The 19,092-nt window shown below is 45.6% G+C and overlaps 1 protein-coding gene across 1 annotated transcript in view; it reads left to right on the forward strand.

The window, feature by feature from the left end:
* Positions 1-4,606: 4,606 nt before the first annotated feature.
* LOC308164925 (claudin domain-containing protein 1-like) overlaps positions 4,607-19,092 on the forward strand; it is a gene marked incomplete at both ends in the record, with an annotated part of 18,582 nt that continues 4,096 nt past the window's right edge. Inside the window, 2 exons of the mRNA XM_080538997.1 lie at positions 4,607-4,916; positions 18,615-18,722. Coding sequence (XP_080395123.1) covers positions 4,607-4,916; positions 18,615-18,722 — 418 coding nt within the window. The remainder of the gene's footprint in view (positions 4,917-18,614; positions 18,723-19,092) is intronic.

Raw genomic sequence — 19,092 nt, forward strand, 5'->3', positions numbered from 1 at the left:
ATATAACACAGTACAGTTAGTATGAGGAGACTGCCCTCTAGCGGAATATAACACAGTACAGTTAGTATGAGGAGACTGCCCCCTAGCGGAATATAACACAGTACAGTTAGTATGAGGAGACTGCCCCCTAGCGGAATATAACACAGTACAGTTAGTATGAGGAGACTGCCCCCTAGCGGAATATAACACAGTACAGTTAGTATGAGGAGACTGCCCCCTAGCGGAATATAACACAGTACAGTTAGTATGAGGAGACTGCCCCCTAGCGGAATATAACACAGTACAGTTAGTATGAGGAGACTGCCCCCTAGCGGAATATAACACAGTACAGTTAGTATGAGGAGACTGCCCCCTAGCGGAAAATAACACAGTACAGTTAGTATGAGGAGACTGCCCCCTAGCGGAATATAACACAGTACAGTTAGTATGAGGAGACTGCCCCCTAGCGGAATATAACACAGTACAGTTAGTATGAGGAGACTGCCCCCTAGCGGAATATAACACAGTACAGTTAGTATGAGGAGACTGCCCCCTAGCGGAATATAACACAGTACAGTTAGTATGAGGAGACTGCCCCCTAGCGGAATATAACACAGTACAGTTAGTATGAGGAGACTGCCCTCTAGCGGAATATAACACAGTACAGTTAGTATGAGGAGACTGCCCCCTAGCGGAATATAACACAGTACAGTTAGTATGAGGAGACTGCCCTCTAGCGGCCAGAACACAGTACAGTTAGTATGAGGAGACTGCCCCCTAGCGGAATATAACACAGTACAGTTAGTATGAGGAGACTGCCCCCTAGCGGAATATAACACAGTACAGTTAGTATGAGGAGACTGCCCCCTAGCGGAATATAACACAGTACAGTTAGTATGAGGAGACTGCCCTCTAGCGGAATATAACACAGTACAGTTAGTATGAGGAGACTGCCCCCTAGCGGAATATAACACAGTACAGTTAGTATGAGGAGACTGTCCTCTAGCGGCCGGAATATAACACAGTACAGTTAGTATGAGGAGACTGCCCTCTAGCGGCCAGAACACAGTACAGTTAGTATGAGGAGACTGCCCCCTAGCGGAATATAACACAGTACAGTTAGTATGAGGAGACTGTCCTCTAGCGGCCGGAATATAACACAGTACAGTTAGTATGAGGAGACTGCCCCCTAGCGGAATATAACACAGTACAGTTAGTATGAGGAGACTGTCCTCTAGCGGCCGGAATATAACACAGTACAGTTAGTATGAGGAGACTGCCCCCTAGCGGAATATAACACAGTACAGTTAGTATGAGGAGACTGCCCCCTAGCGGAATATAACACAGTACAGTTAGTATGAGGAGACTGCCCCCTAGCGGAATATAACACAGTACAGTTAGTATGAGGAGACTGCCCCCTAGCGGAATATAACACAGTACAGTTAGTATGAGGAGGCTGCCCTCTAGCGGCCGGAATATAACACAGTACAGTTAGTATGAGGAGACTGCCCTCTAGGTTAGGGTTAGGCCGCTCATGAAGAACTGTTGATTTTTCAAAGTGTTCGTTTATTTCTGTGCAGAATATTGTTTTGTGCCTCTTGTCTTTTCAGGAATGGTTTACTTCGTTGTCCATCAGGAATCATGCACATAATATGCATATGATATTATTGGTGATTACATATGCTGTACTTTTTGTTCTAGTCAATGCATGTATACATGTACTTTTTTGATTTGTGAAACCAGTTGATTAAATCACACAGTGTTTTAAAACTTTAAGTATAATCTATTTTGATTAATCATTAGTGATCACCTTCAAAGCGTTACTTGTGATTTACCACTGTGATTAAGAACTACAATTCCCATACCTGACTACGTTTCCTGTCATCGTGACGTCAAAGCCACGCCCACTAACTACCCGGAAAGGAGTGCTAAAAAGTAAGTGGAAAGGTTTTCCAGATTATTGTCGTAATCCAACTGAAACACGTGTTGTCCTTTCCACAGAGATGGTGTTTAACATGGGGTGGGTTAGGGTTAGATGGGGTTTAACATGGGGTGGGTTAGGGTTAGATGGTGTTTAACATGGGGTGGGTTAGGGTTAGATGGTGTTTAACATGGGTTAGGGTTAGATGGTGTTTAACATGGGGTGGGTTAGGGTTAGATGGTGTTTAACATGGGGTGGGTTAGGGTTAGATGGTGTTTAACATGGGGTGGGTTAGGGTTAGATGGTGTTTAACATGGGGTGGATCCTATTTAGTCTCAATTTAAGATTTAATGCAAGAAAATGAGCTGTTGCGTTAGCATGGCAGTCGAGTTAGCTTTAGCTAGCCTTCATCACCATAGATACGTATAGATATCTCTGTTCATAACAACACACATATATTATATACGTATAGCAGAGCTGCCAAGTCTCACGCAATCGCCGCAATGCACCACGCCAATCTTTTGCCAATTAGCTAGTAAATACTCAGTTTTGGTAACTGTTTTACAAATAAAACAATTGGGGGTCCCTCCCCCAAAAATTGGGAGCGCTGCGCGCGCACAAGATCAACCGTCAAGCCCTCATTCTGACCCAGGAAAAACCCTGGTATGTAGCCTACTGTATAACATGATAGCCATCTATGAGCAAAGCACTGTATATAAGATGATGACCAAGGGTCTTTCTGCTGCTGACCCCATCCTGTTGATGGGGCCCAATTTTCTTTTAGAGTCTGTAGGCTGTTTATTAAGATTTCATATTTTGTCTTGTTTTATAAAATGTTCATTATTTTAATTTCTTGTGCTGGTTTATTATGAACAACATGTACAATTGCAGCAGGAAACTAGCACAAATAATTGGGTGGGAGAGAGGGGCCGCTGCTGCCAAAACGTGCGCAGTTTTGGGTCGCTCCACCTCCAAATCTCACTCCAAACTTTTGGTGAAACTTGGCAGCCCTGCGTATAGATATCTCTGTTCATAACTACACACAGATATTATATATGTATATATATCTCTGTTCATAACAACACACACTATATATTATATACACACTCTCTCATACACACACATTCTCTCATACACACACACACTCTCTCTCATACACACACACACACTCTCTCATACACACACATTCTCTCATACACACACACACTCTCTCATACACACACACACACACTCTCTCATACACACACACTCTCTCATACACACACACACACACTCTCTCATACACACACATTCTCTCATACACACACACACTCTCTCATACACACACACACACTCTCTCATACACACACACACTCTCTCATACACACACACATTCTCTCATACACACACACACTCTCTCATACACACACACACTCTCATACACACACACTCTCTCATACACACACACATTCTCTCATACACACACACACTCTCATACACACACACACACTCTCATACACACACACACTCTCTCATACACACACACACACACACTCTCTCACACACACACACACACACACACTCTCTCATACACACGCACACTCTCTCATACACACACACTCTCTCATACACACACACACACAGACTCTCTCATACACACACACACACTCTTATACACACACACACACTCTCTCATACACACACACACTCTTATACACACACACTCTCTCATACACACACACACTCTCTCATACACACACACTCTCTCATACATACACACTCTCTCATACACACACACTCTCTCATACACACACATTCTCTCATACACACACACACTCTTTCATACACACACACACACACACACACTCTTTCATACACACAGACCAGCCCACAGCCAGACAGACCGCCCGGTGCACTGCAAAAAGTAAATCAAAGTAAGCTGAAATATCTTAGATCAAGGCCAATATGCTTGTTTTTTTGTATATATGCTGCTTGTTTATTTAAGATATATTCTACTTGTTTTTATGAAGATCTTGGCAAGTGGAATGTTGCTGTTCTGTCAGATCAGTGGAATGTTGCTGTTCTCCCAGATCAGTGGAATGTTGCTGTTCTGTCAGATCAGTGGAATGTTGCTGTTCTCCCAGATCAGTGGAATGTTGCTGTTCTCCCAGATCAGTGGAATGTTGCTGTTCTGTCAGATCAGTGGAATGTTGCTGTTCTGTCAGATCAGTGGAATGTTGCTGTTCTGCCAGATCAGTGGAATGTTGCTGTTCTGTCAGATCAGTGGAATGTTGCTGTTCTGTCAGATCAGTGGAATGTTGCTGTTCTGTCAGATCAGTGGAATGTTGCTGTTCTGTCAGATCAGTGGAATGTTGCTGTTCTCCCAGATCAGTGGAATGTTGCTGTTCTCCCAGATCAGTGGAATGTTGCCGTTCTGTCAGATCATTCTGCTAATTTTAAGAAACATTTACCCCAGTTTATTGCTTTTGTTCTTGTTTTTGATAGCTGACGTTTTGCAGTGTAAACCTCCATGGTGGACAACCGTCAACTAGTTCTGTCTCAAACTAGGCCGTGTTGGGTCCTTGAATTTGAGGGAATTGAGTCTTTAAAGTCCTTTAAAGTCGCTGAAAGTCCTTGAAAGTCACTGAAAGTCCTTGAAAGGTGCTTGAATGTATTTGATGTTTCAGAAGGAGTGGGAACCCTGCTGTCGCCCGGTGTTGAGCTGCCATGGTGGACAACCGCTACGCCACGGCGCTGGTCATCGGCTCCGTCCTGAGCCTCCTGGCGGCCGTGTACCTGTCGGTTGCCGTGGGAACACAGCACTGGTACCAGTACCGTAGCTCCGCCCACCCGGGGGCCGGGCAGGAGGCGGCGGCGGCGGCCAATCAGAACGTGTCTGAGCTGCGTGAGGAGTTCCTGCACGGGGACGGTGATGAGCGCAGCTACAGCGACACCATGTTCAGGCTCAACGGCACGCTGGGCCTCTGGTGGCGCTGCGTCCTGGTGCCCCCGCCCACACACTGGTTCAAAGAGCCTGGTGAGACACACACACACACATACACACACACACACACACATACAGTATATATATGTACACACACACACACACACACACACACCTGGTGCCCCCACAGTCACACTGGTTCAAAGAGCCTGGTGAGACACACACACACACACTCCCCCTCTCCCTCTCTCCCTCTCCCTCTCCCTCCCTCCCTCTCTCTCTCTCTCTCAGATCCTCAGATGGTGACTCTGTGGCTGTGTTCGGAATAGCGTACTAGCATACTACTCATACTAGATATGACGTAGATTTTGAGTATGTAGTACGTTCGAACTGTACAGTATGCGAGATTTGAGTATGCGAGAAATTTAGTAGGCGAGCAGTTATTTCCAGTAAAATTGAAGTCAGTTATGATGGACACTAGCTCGGCTCCTATTTCCCAAAATGCATTTCGCGTCCAGGGTTGCAGAGTTGCGTCCAGGGTTGCCAGATGGGGCGGGTTACCGCCGAATGGGCTACTTGATTTTGAGGTTATAGAAAGTTTAGGCTGTAAATTGTCAATCCCATCTGGCAACCCTGTGCGCTTTCAGCCTCGTCAAACTGCGTCATACAAACTTGTCATACAGCTTTTGTTTACATTGTCCGATAGCCTGGGGACCGAAAGCTTGCAATAAACATCGTTTTTTGCACATATTTGAGTGTGCAGATGCTGCTTTCTTGCACTCTATTTGATACTCTTCAGCTGCAGCACCCCAGCTAAGTCTGATCACGGATGAGCGGTGGTATTTTCACTATACTGGGAATTAACAATAATTAACATTAACATGGTGAAATGCATTCTTAGACATGACTACATCGTCATGATTACAAATATGCCACTTGAAATGCATGAAATCTCATTAATGAATGAATGAATGAATGAATGAATGGACTTTATTGTCATTGCTACAGTACAGGTACCAAACAACGAAATTTAAGAGGGGTGGCTCCCCTGGTGTTAGGAAAGAACACTACACTTAAAAAAAAAAAACTTTTAGAAAAAGAATAAAATCACAAGAAGGTAAGGAGCTGGTTTACATAAATAAAGGCTATGTACACAATCCACTGTACTATACTGCACAGATAGTCAACTAGGGTTGTCATATTGCACAATAGTATTTTTTCACGTTATTTAAAGTGTCACAGTTTGCAGGCTTGAAATGTACATGTTTGTGCCTCAGCACTAGCTGCCATACAATCCGTCCGGACTGTCCTGGGCCCAGAACTTAGGCCTTTGCTGTGTTCAGAAGCAGTTCTTCAGTCTGTTTGTCTTAGCGGCCGGGGTCCTGTACCTCCTTTTCGAGGGCAGCCTGATAAAGTGTACGTGCCCAGGGTGGGTCGGGTCCCTGGAGATCTTGGAGGCCTTCCTGAGACAGTGTGTGTTGTACAGCTCTTCCAGAGAGGGGAGGGGGGCGCCGGTGATCTTCTGTGCTGTTCTCACGACTCTCTGTAGCGCATTTCTCTCCGCTGTTGTGCAGCTGTAGAACCAACTAACTAACTAACTAACTAACTAACCAACTAATTAACTAACTCAATGAACTAACTCTAACTCAATGAACAGGGAGTTCAACATGCGTCAAATGCTTAAATTCACTCCAAGCAGTGTCGACATCGATGGGGGTCTCCAATCGACTCCATTCAAAGTGATTTACGATCCCGCCCCTCTCCCCTGTCCGGACACATTTGAATTTTCACTGTAAGCCCCGGTAAAGCGACGTTATTAACCCGCAAAGAGTGTGCCCCGGGCACCGTATTTGTCCGTGAATAACACCGTCTAGGAAGGTGGTAAAAACACAATACTACTTTGCTAACTCCACCATCGCTATACGGTCATTTTGAGCCATCAACCAACCCACTGGCACCCCGGGAAGTTATGTTTCAAACCCCGAGAGCATGCATAAATGTCTATCCGGAAAGGGTGCACTCTCCTCGGCCGCTGCACGCGCCTCTCCTCGGTAACGCGGAAGAACGAAAAGCTTACAGCCCCGTGTATTCCCAGGCGGTCTCCCATCCAGGTACTAACACGGCCCAACCCTGCTTAGCTTCCGAGGTCGGACAAGATCGGGCGTATTTTTTTTATTTTTTATCTTTTATTATCAAAAATACATTTCACAGATAATTTGTTCAGTTGGTTATTTACATTATTCACAAAACACATACAGATACGATACGTAAATAACACAGTGAGACATGACAGACAGCACAACACAGAATGTGGGACAGACATAGAATAGACAAAAGACGAGAACAAAAAAGACCAAGTAGCATACCAGGTCTTATCTATGCCTGGCAGCCCTTGGTCAAATCAGAAAAAACATAAAACAAACATAAACACTGACTCAAAACCAAACACAGATACTAATCCTCTATATTAAAACCTAACATCCCTGATCCTGTAATAGTCACCAAAGTGCTATTATTGACAAAGTGTTTACCAAAATCTGCTTTCCCCAGTGTGTGCACTAACCTAACATCCTTTTTAAATAGTGACACAAACAACTCCCACACCCTGGTAACTTTCCCCTCATAATGTGCTACATTCCTCCTACATACAATTGCATACCTTACGTGACTCAACAAAAAATTAACCAAATCTACGTTCACTTCTTTCTTTTTTCCCACCACCCCAAACAATAACAATTCCTTCCATTCAATCTCATTCATGACGGTAACCCCACAGTGTACACTTAACAACCCCTTTACTTTCACAAATAAGACAGACAAACTTGGACATTCAACAAAAAAGTGGTCAAAATTTTCATCCCTCCCTTTACATACATCACATACCCTACCTACATTCCTATCCATTTGGTGCAATACAACATTTGTGTAAACCCTATTGTGCCTAATCTTAAAATCATTGTGCTCACATTCTACGCTATTATATTTCACACCCAAATTTGCCCATACCTTTCCCACATCAATACCTTCAAAAACCCTTTCCCACACCTTCTCTGACGCTGGCCTCACCAACCCATCACCCAGTAAATCCATGTATATCCCTTTCGTTTTCACATCCTCAAACTTGACCTCTAAACCTTTCCTTTCTACCCTTAATTCTACCATCCTTTTTTCCTCACCTGCCTCTCCCTGTCCTAACATTAACGTTTTCCATTCCCTACTTATACTGTCCCTGATTCTATTATACACTCCTGCAATCCCACCTATTCTTATATCCCTATTCACTGCCCTTATTCCCTGCACTATCTCCTGCTCTGTTTTGAAATTGTTCTCTGACACTTTAGGGCCGGTTTCACAGACAAGGCTTAAGCCTAGTCCTGGACTAAATCACACTTTCAATGTAAAATCTCCATTGAAGATGCTTTTTAGTCCAGGATTAGGCTTAAGCCTTGTCTGTGAAACTGGCCCTATATGTTTTACCTGTCTAAACCCTGCCTGTTCAAAGTGCTTACTAACTATCATCTTGCTATTGTACTTTATCTTGGGGTTAAAAAAGATGGGCTGATTTAAAACCTCATCTTTCCCTACACACTTGTACCTTACCTGCTCTAAATATTTCCCCCATGCCTCAAACACCTCTCTATAAAACAGTGACATTCCCTCATACCGTGGTTTATTAAAAACCATTAAAAGACCATTCACACCACACTCTCCATATCTGTGCAAATAATCCTCAAAGAAACCCATCCAACAATATTCATCCCTACCATACAGAAACTTTTTCACAATTTTGACCCTAAGTGCCCTTTTCTTCACTTCTATATCTATCAATTTTAACCCCCCATTCTTATAACTATTTGTTAACACCCCGTGCCTAATTAGTGCCTGCTTGCTATCCCACAAAAAACTATTTATCACCCCATTCAATTCTTTCGTGACCCACAAAGGTAAATCTAGTGCACTCAACACATGGTTCACCTTTGATAGGATCAGGCAGTTTATTACCGTCACCTTTCCCCTTAGTTTCAGTTTTCTCCTTCTCCATGAATTCAGTGTTTGTTTCACCCTGTTCAAAATCCCTGTCCATGTTACATCCCTTGCTTCTTTTTCATTCACACCCACATTCACTCCTAGCACTTTTATCATTCCTTTTGCCACTTTCAAAGGTAAATCACATTCACTCATGTCTACACTCCCTACACACAGTATTTCTGACTTCTCTACATTCATTTTGGCCCCTGATGCTTTCCCATATACTTCTAATAACTTGACTACTCTCTTCACACTGTCTACATCCCTAACTGTTATGTTTGTGTCGTCTGCATACTGATGTATTAAACTCCTCCCACCCCCTGGAATATGTATACCCTGAATGTGTTTGTCTGATTTTAACAACGTCGCCAGTGGCTCTGCTGTAATGCTATACAGCAGACTGGACAACGGACAACCCTGCCTAACTGATCTTTCTAAACTAAAACTATCTGTCAAAACTCCACTACACTTTACCCTACTCTTTGCACAACTATACAGTAACCTAATCCACTGAACTATCCTCTCCCCAAAACCAAACTTCTCTAACGTCCTAAACATAAACTCATGCTCTACTCTATCAAAAGCTTTATTGAAATCTACACTCAACACTATCCCTCCCTCTTCCTTCATGTGTTTCACTGTATCCCTGACTGATCCTATTGTATCCGCTATATCTCTTCCTGGTATGCTATACGCTTGAGTCGATGACACTATGGACCCTACTACTGACTTAATCCTATTGACTAAAATCTTCGCTAACACTTTGTAATCTGTATTCAATAAACTAATTCCTCTGTAATTCCCTAACTGTAACTTACTACCCTTCTTGTATAATAAAGTAATTAACCCTGTTGCCATCGACTCACTAACCTTCTCTACCCTTTCCATTTCCTTATAAACCTTCAACAAAATCTTACTAAGCACTGCACTAAAACACTTGTAGAATTCACCTGGTAAGCCATCAGAGCCCGGGCTTTTGCCATTATTTGAGCTCTGAATGGCTAAGGTGACCTCCCCCTCTGATAAATCCCTATCACACCCTTCCCTGTCACTATCTGCTAACCTATGCTCAAATACTGCTGCCCGTATTGTCACCAGAACCCCTGTCATCAGTCACATCACCCCCATTCTACACCAACTCCACTGGCTCCCCATCAAACACCGCATCAACTACAAAATCCTTCTCCACACTTTCAAGGCCATCCATAATCTCGCCCCTCCATACCTGTCCGACCTCCTCCACATCAACATTCCCACCCGGTCCCTCAGGTCTGCCTCCTCCATCAACCTGACCGTCCCCCCAGCCCGTCTGTCCACCGTGGGGTTTAGAGCCTTCAGCCGCTCCGCCCCTCGCCTCTGGAACTCCCTCCCCCCCGACATCAGGAACATTGACTCTATCATCTCATTTAAAACTCACCTCAAAACCCACCTGTTTACGCAGGCGTATCCCTGTTGATTTGCTTTTCCCGTGCTGCTCTGCTGCTGGCTATGTTTTATACTGTATATTTCTATGTTTTTTGTGTTTTGAATTTTGTGGCTGTTTTTAGATTTGTTGTTGTACGGCGACCTTGAGTGCCGTGAAAGGCGCCATATAAATAAAATGTATTATTATTATTATTATTAACTGTCCCTAAAACTTCTCCTACACTGTCATTGTCTACACTACCTTTTTTGAATAAATTCTCATAATACTCCTGCACTGTCTCTAAAACCCCTACATAGTCCTTCACTATCTCCCCTTTCTCATTCTCTATCTCTTCTATGTATGTTTTCCCCTGCTTCTGCTTCTCTAACCCTAAAAAGAACGCTGTGCATTTCTCCCCTTCTACTGTATACTGTGCCCTACTCCTAACTATAGCCCCTCTACACTTCTCCTTTTCATACGCTTCTAATTCCCCCCTAATCTCCATGTATTTCACTACGCTTCTATCTGGGTCCCTGTCTATTTCTTTTAGTTCCTCATCCATCCTCCCTCTCAATACACTTTCTTTTCTCTTTCTATCCTGACCTCGTTTTCTACAATAACTAATACTTAATTGTTTTACCTGTCTCTTAACACACTCCCACCATTCACACACATTCTCTTCATACATTCCACACTTCATTCGCTCACTAATGTGCTCATTCACCATATCCCTATACTCACTCTCCCCTAATACCCTCGTGTTCAAACACCACACACCCCCCCCTTTCCCTGTGTGCCTACCCCCTAAGTGAAACGTGATTGCTGCGTGATCGCTGTACCCCGTGAATTTGTGTTGTATATCTCCTATTTCCTTTTCTATCCCCTGTGACACTAAACATAAATCTATTCTACTCTGCTTCAAAACCCCATTGATGTTTATGGAGGAAAGCGTGACCATTGAAAACAAGTGTAGAAGGATAAATATGTTTACTGCCATTTTTTATTTCATTTCTTCTTTCCCTCCACGTTCTGCTGCTTTGATTTGCGCTTTAGTTTCCCCGCTAAAAGCGCCCTTTTCCTCCCTCCCACTATCGTCAACAGCTCAGACTCGTCTTGCTCCCCGCACCCATCGTCACTGTTTGTTAACATCTTTTCAGATGCTTTCGGGGGGGGGCTTACTGATACGGCCCCTCGTATCCGTAAGTTCATGGGGGTTCCCTCCTTTGATTTGTTGCCTGCCTCTTGTGCTTCTCTCGGGCGCGCGACTCTCGGGGGCAAAGGCTCTTGTTGGGAACCTCTCCCCCCGGTCGTCTGTGCGCTCCCTTGCAACTACGATGCCTGGGTTACCCCCATAAAGCTGTCGAGGCTCGATCCCATGCCCCCCCCCATCCCACTCTCTCCTGTCAGTCCCGACCACCTCGTGCTCTGAGTCTCTGACACAGTCTGAGCTGTCAACGATACTCCCTCCTCCATCCCCTCTTCCTCCTCTCCCTCGCTCTTCTCTTCCTCTTCTCCCTCGCTCTTCTCTTCCTCCTCTCCCTCGCTCTTCTCTCCCTCTTCTCCCTCTCCCTTCTCTCCCTCTCCCTTCTCTTCCTCTCCCCCCTTTCCCCCCTTCCCTTCTTCCTCCCTCTCCCTACACTTGCATTGGGATTCCAGGTCCCCGCACCCCCTGCACTTGTTTTCAAAAGTCGCGCATTCCCTCGCATAATGCCCGCTGCGCCCACACCTTCTGCACTTGAACTCGGGACATTCCCGTAGGATGTGCCCTGGCTGCAGACACATCCTACACACCTTCACCTGTCTGTCATGAATCACCCGAAAGAAATCAGACCCATTGTCCGTCTCGAACTTGGTCGAGTACGGCAGCGATTTTACAACATCATTCAATTTCACTTTTACAAACCGTGTTCCTTCGCATATGCTGGTCCCCGGCCACATCCTCCTCTTTATCGGGGAGACCGCGTGCACCCCCCAGTCTGTTAATTTCCTTAGAATGTCCCCGTCCTTTGTGTAGACCGGCAGTCCGATGAAGGACACCACCATTTCGTCCCCGCACAGTTCCCTCGCCATGACCCTCGTCTCGTTGATCTTGAAGCCGTCGAGCAGCCTCTCTTTCCCCTTCGGATGGCTCATCGTGATCTCGTACTTATTTAATCCTATGTATCTGCAGCCCATGACGAGCCCGCACACCTCCTTCGTCGCCCGGAGCAGCGCCATCATGGTCACCTTCTCCTCGCCGACCAGCTCCACCGCCACCGTCAATTCCTTGCTGTAGGCTGGCACCTCTCGCTCCTCTCTCCTCTCTCCCTCTCGTTCCTCCTTCTCCGCTTGCGCCCTCGCTTCCGCCGCCTGTTTCTTCCTCGCGATTCTCTCTCTCTCCTCTCTTATTTCATCTCTCACTTTCTGTCTCTCCATCTCCTCTCTCTCTTTCTCTCCTTCTTTCGCCTTGCCTGTGTCCGTGTTCTTAGCCGTGTCGTCTGTCGTTCCGCGTGCCTTTACCATATTGAGCCGTCCGAGTACAAACAAAACGAAAAAACAAAAATATCCCCCCTAACAGCAAGCTGCTGGGGGAATAAACTCTCACACACTAACTCTCCTTTCACTCACACAAACTACGCAAATATTCAAACACTTAACTCTCATGCACACAAACAAATTCCAAGAGCTCACGCTGCTATCCCAAACTTTTTACGACAGGTCGTATTCAGACTGGTATGGCCGTAAGCAAGAGGACCATGACCCTAAGCATCCATATGCCTGTGCCTGGAGCACTCTATTTGTGGGTAGACTATGCACAAGGTGTCCTGGATGAAGGGAGAAGTAAAAATCGCTCTGAGAGCGCCGGAGCGCACACTGGGTGCAACGTCATAAAGGGACCAGGTAATTTGATTGGACAAGAGGCATTCCATGAGTGCTGATCATATTTCCAGGGCGAATTTACGAACGCAGCTAGCGAACAGAAGACGCAAAAAATCGTCAGATCAGATATATAAACGGGTTATTTTGGTAAACTGGACACATTTTGGGAATATATGTGGTTACTTTCTCGCCTGAAAACATATTAAAACTTCATAAAATGACATGTTAACACTTGTAAAGCCAAAATTACATATTTTAGCTAATGGAGGTTTAAAATGGAGGTTTAAATTCGCCGCTCCCGGCGAAATGCATTCTGGGAGGCATTCTGGGAGGCAGTCTTCTTCTTTTCGTGTCCACAAGAGAGTCAGTTACAGGCTTGGCTAGATGTGGTTTGTGATGTATTCACTGTTGCTATGGTTTTGTTAACGCTATGCATCCTGGGTATACGCTATGCATCCTGGGTATTTAAGAGGCCATGTTGTTCTGTGTGTTGAATCTAACGTGGGGCTCCACAGTAGAGAACAATAAATACTCAAGTTACCACCGTTGTCTGAGTCGTACATGTTATACAGGTGAGGTTCATAGTCCTCAGGATATAACATAAATTGGCGACGAGGACGTCTGAATCCACGACGTGTGCGCGACCGGAAGAAGTTTCGGCGTGTGTTTTGCTCGGTTGCTGGGCTAGCTTCGTTAGCCACCAATGCTATTAGCCTGCACCCGGAGCAACGATAAAGTGCATCCCGCTCGCTGTGTATGGAGCAGCAAGAGGAGGGGAGCGACCAAGATATCAAGGTACAGTTAAGGAAAAATAAGAAGATGGCTGGAATTATTGGTAATATTGGACCTTTTGATGAGAGTATTGAACAGTGGTCTAGCTATACAGAGCGCTTTGACTACTTCACCATAGCAAATGACATTGATGATGACAAGATAGTTCCAACATTCCTGACTATTATGGGCCCTAAGACATTCAATTTGTTACGTAACCTGCTACAGCCGACAAAGCCTGGTACCAAGACATATGAGGAGATAGTTGATATCCTAGCCCTCCATTTTTCACCGAAGCCTTTAGTTATTGCTGAGAGGTTTAGGTTCCACCGACGCAGCCAGGAAGAAGGCGAGTCTGTTACCCTGTATGTTGCAGCTTTACGGAAGCTAGCTGAACATTGTGATTTCAAACAAACATTAAATGACACATTGAGAGATCGTCTTGTGTGCGGTTTGAGTAATGAATCGGCACAAAAGGAGCTACTGACAGTCAGTGATCTGACGCTGGAGAAAGCTGTCAATATCAGTGTGACTATGGAAATGGCAGCAAAGGAAGCCCAGCAGTTACATACAACGAGCCGAGTGCATAAGGTCAGTAGTGAGGAGCAAAGTGGCCAGGGTCCATGTTTTCGTTGTGGGAGAACAGGACATCTTGCATCTACGTGCTGGTGTAAGGACCAGGACTGCCATCATTGTGGAAAGAAAGGGCATGTAGAGCGGGCTTGTAGAAACAAAAAGAGCGCTGAAAGGTCAACAAAGTCTGGATACAAGAAAAACACTGATTATGACAAAAAGAAAAGACATGTCCGTACCGTTGAGCAGGGAAAGACAGCTAGTGACTCTTCAGAGGAGGAGGAGAGAATAAGTTTTCTCAGAGTACTAAACATGGATGAGGGCGCCGATTGCTACTGGGCTACCCCTGAGCTGGAAGGACTTCCAGTGAAAATGCAGATCGACACTGGGTCAAGGGCTTCAATCATCTCAAATAGAGTCTACAAGAAAGTCATGAAGCACCTCCCATTACGAGCATCAGACACCAAGTTTCGAACATATACAGGAGAGCCCGTTCCGATGAGGGGTATGACGGATGTGACTGTCCAGTGTAATGGACAAATTGAAAAGCTCCCTGTTTACATAACTAATGGAGATTATCAAGCATTGATGGGACGTCTGTGGCTAGACAAAATAAGGCTGGACTGGCAAGCAGTACGCATGATAGCAAACGGCTCCACAGGCCTACAGGCTGTCTTGGAAAAAAACACAGAGGTTTTCCGGAACGAGTTAGGAAGCATGAAGGACATTACAGTAAAGCTACATGTAAAGCCTGAAAGCAAACCGGTGTTTTTGAAAGCTAGATCGGTACCATATGCTATAAGAGACAAGGTGGAAGCTGATTTGGATGCTCTTGTGAAGAGTGGAGTACTGGAGCCAGTCACTACCAGTGATTGGGCGACACCGATAGTGCCAGTGCCTAAGAAGGATGGAGGAATCCGGACCTGTGGGGATTTTAAGGTAACAGTTAACCCTGTGCTATCTGTAGAGCAGTATCCACTCCCTCATATTGAGGACCTGTTTGCTGGACTTAGTGGGGGTCAAAAGTTCAGTAAAATAGACCTTAATCAAGCTTATTTGCAAATGCATGTGCATGAAGACTCACAGGAGCTGCTAACTATCACAACGCACAAGGGCCTCTTCAGGTACCGCCGATTACCTTTCGGAATCACATCAGCACCAGCACTGTTTCAACGTGCTATGGATCAAATCCTCAGTGGCCTGCCTGGTGTTCAGTGCTATTTAGACGATATCCTTTGCACAGGGGCCAGCGATTCCGAGCACCTTCATAATCTGGACGCCACTCTTCAAAGACTAAAGGAATATGGACTCAGGGTTCGCAAGGAAAAATTTGACTTTTTCCGCTCTTCTGTGGAGTACTTGGGACATGTCATTAGTGCCGAGGGCCTACACACGGCCCCATCCAAGGTCGCAGCCATCATGGATGCACCGCCACCCCAGAACGTCAGTCAGTTGCGTTCGTTCCTAGGGCTGCTCAACTACTACGGTCGTTTCATCCCAAATCTATCATCGCTACTAAAGCCACTACATGACTTACTCCGCCAGGACAAGGCGTGGGAATGGAATAAAGCATGCCAGGAGGCTTTTCAGAAATCAAAGGATGTGTTAGTGGGGTCAGAGGTCCTAACCCATTATGACCCGTCACTCCAAATCCATCTGGCCTGTGATGCATCTCCATACGGGGTGGGTGCAGTTATCTCACACATAATGCCAAATGGGGATGAAAGGCCCATTGCCTTTGCTTCAAGGACTTTAAACAAAGCCGAAGCCAATTATGCTCAGCTGGAGAGGGAAGCGTTAAGCATCATTTTTGGCGTTCGTAAATTCCATCAGTACTTATATGGACGGAAATTTACACTCCTTACCGATCACCGACCTCTTACAACCATCCTTGGACCACATACCGGGATACCGTCTCTCGCCGCAAGCCGTCTGCAACGATGGGCGCTGCTGTTGTCTGGGCATTCATATGTCATAAAGTATCGTAAAGCAGACTCACATTGCAACGCCGATGGCTTATCAAGGTTGCCACTCCCTGTCACCAAACCAGAGTTGCACACTGAGCACGTTGCCTATTTCAGTCAGGTGGATGATGCGCCAGTTTCAGCTGAACAAGTGAAGAAGGCCACACGCAATGACCCGGTCTTGTCAGCTGTCTTGGACATTGTTGTAAAGGGCCACTCTGGCAGCAACGACGGTGCTTTGAAACCTTACCTCGCGAGGAGGGCGGAACTGACGGTGCAGTCTGGATGTTTGCTGTGGGGAAGGAGAGTGGTTATACCACCAACACTACGCAAACCAGTGTTGCAGCAGCTCCACTCAGGACACAGTGGAATAGTAAGGATGAAGGAAATAGCAAGAAGCTACTTTTGGTGGCCAAATATGGATGGACAGATAGAGGAGATAGCAAAAGCCTGTTCCTCATGTCAGAAAATCAGGAACAATCCTCAACTAGCTCCTCTGCACCCCTGGAGCTTTCCAGAAAGGCCATGGCATCGTGTGCATATTGATTTCGCAGGACCTTTTGAGGACAGAATGCTACTTGTCGCTGTGGATGCACACAGTAAATGGCCTGAAGTGGCTATCATGAGATCCACCACAACAGGAAAGACAATTGAGAAGTTGGGAGAAATGTTCAGCCGTTTTGGATGTCCCGTTCAACTCGTCTCTGACAATGGACCACAGTTCGTGTCCCAGGAAATGGCTGCTTTCGTGCAAGCAAATGGCATACAGCACATAAGATCAGCACCTTATCACCCGTCATCGAATGGCCTCGCTGAAAGGTTTGTGCAAACGATGAAAAATGCATTAAAGGCATCACAAGGACAGGGAACCCTCCATCAGCGGCTGCACAGATTCCTACTGACGTATCGCAACACGCCACATGCAACTACAAAAGTATCACCTGCCAGCTTGTTGCTACAAAAAGAGCTTAGATCCAACTTTGACCTCCTGAAGCCAACGTCAGTGAAAGAGACAGTTTCACAGCAGCAGAAGAAACAAATCCAACAAAGAGGACAAACCAAGTTCAGAGTTTTCACTCCAGGTGAATCTGTGTTGGCAAGGAATTACTGCAGTGGACCTAAGTGGATTCCTGCCACCATCATTGCACAGACTGGACCGGTATCATATACGGTTCAAACTGCTACTGACATCGTCTGGAGAAGGCACATCGACCAGCTATTGCAAGCTCCAACACACACCCCGCTGCTTGCCAAGGACCCTCTCGATACACCGCCTCTTGATCTACCTGCAGAAGTTTCAGATTATTTTATGCCTGAGCCTGAGCCTGAGGTTGCTGCTGCAGCACCTGACTCTCCAATCAAAGAGACTGTAACACCTCCGCCTGATTCTGCCTCTGGTCCGAGCCCACTACAGAGACACAGAGACCCTGAGGTTCCAGCTGCACGGCGATATCCTGAAAGACAGCGGCGGCCTCCTGATCGTTTGGAATTATAGCTTGACTTACCCAATTCAACTGGAGCAGAATAATCTCCATGGGTATAGTCAGGGGTTTGAGGTGGTCTACCCTCACCCCAGGATTGTTATTGTTTTTGTTACAGGCATCTATATAGTTATGGTGTTATTTGAAGATTTTCTAGCTGATGTTAAATGGGACATTTATTGTAAGGGGGGAGGAGATGTGATGTATTCACTGTTGCTATGGTTTTGTTAACGCTATGCATCCTGGGTATACGCTATGCATCCTGGGTATTTAAGAGGCCATGTTGTTCTGTGTGTTGAATCTAACGTGGGGCTCCACAGTAGAGAACAATAAATACTCAAGTTACCACCGTTGTCTGAGTCGTACATGTTATACAGGTGAGGTTCATAGTCCTCAGGATATAACATGGTTCAACCACAGCTGAACACATTGCTGTCCCTTCTCATTGAACTCTGCCAAGTCCGTTGATGTGCAGGGCTGTTCCAGCAGGGGGCATATCAGGAGGTGCTGCATGGTCTGTGGTTCAGTGGGAGGCAGTATGCAGTATGCATAATGGTTGGCTGGTTTTCGGATACTTATTGTGAATTTAGTAGGTAGTATGCAGTATATACTCATTGAGTATGCTAGTATGCAGTATGCTAGTATACCATTCCGAACACAGCCTGTGTCTCTCTCTCTCTCTCTCTCTCTCTCTCTCTCTCTCTCTCAGATCCTCAGATGGTGACTCTGTGTGTGAGCTTCTCTCTGCCTCAGCAGTTTGTCGCCAAGTACAAAGAACCAGGAAACCACAACACTGGAGAGGACCTGGTCCGCACCTGTGAGTCCACACAGACACACACACACACACACACACACACACACACACACACACACACACACACACACAACACTGGAGAGGACCTGGAGGCCGTTCCTACAAATGCGTTTAAATCTGATCCAGGTTTAACTATGATCCAGGTTTAAATCAGATCCAGGTTTAACTATGATCCAGGTTTAAATCAGATCCAGGTTTAAATCAGATCCAGGCGCTAATTTCAGCTTGCATTCGGTTCCATCAATGTGGCTCAAATAATTTGCTAAAATCCTTCTGAACAAACCTGGTAGCGACCAGGTTTACGGTCTGGTTTAAGTAATACGTGCGTCAAAAATGTCTCACAGGCGGAAACTAAATTCCAAACGACAGTTCC

This window comes from Nansenia antarctica, assembly GCF_963989245.1.
Source record: "Nansenia antarctica genome assembly, chromosome: 9".
Taxonomy (NCBI): domain Eukaryota; kingdom Metazoa; phylum Chordata; class Actinopteri; order Argentiniformes; family Microstomatidae; genus Nansenia; species Nansenia antarctica.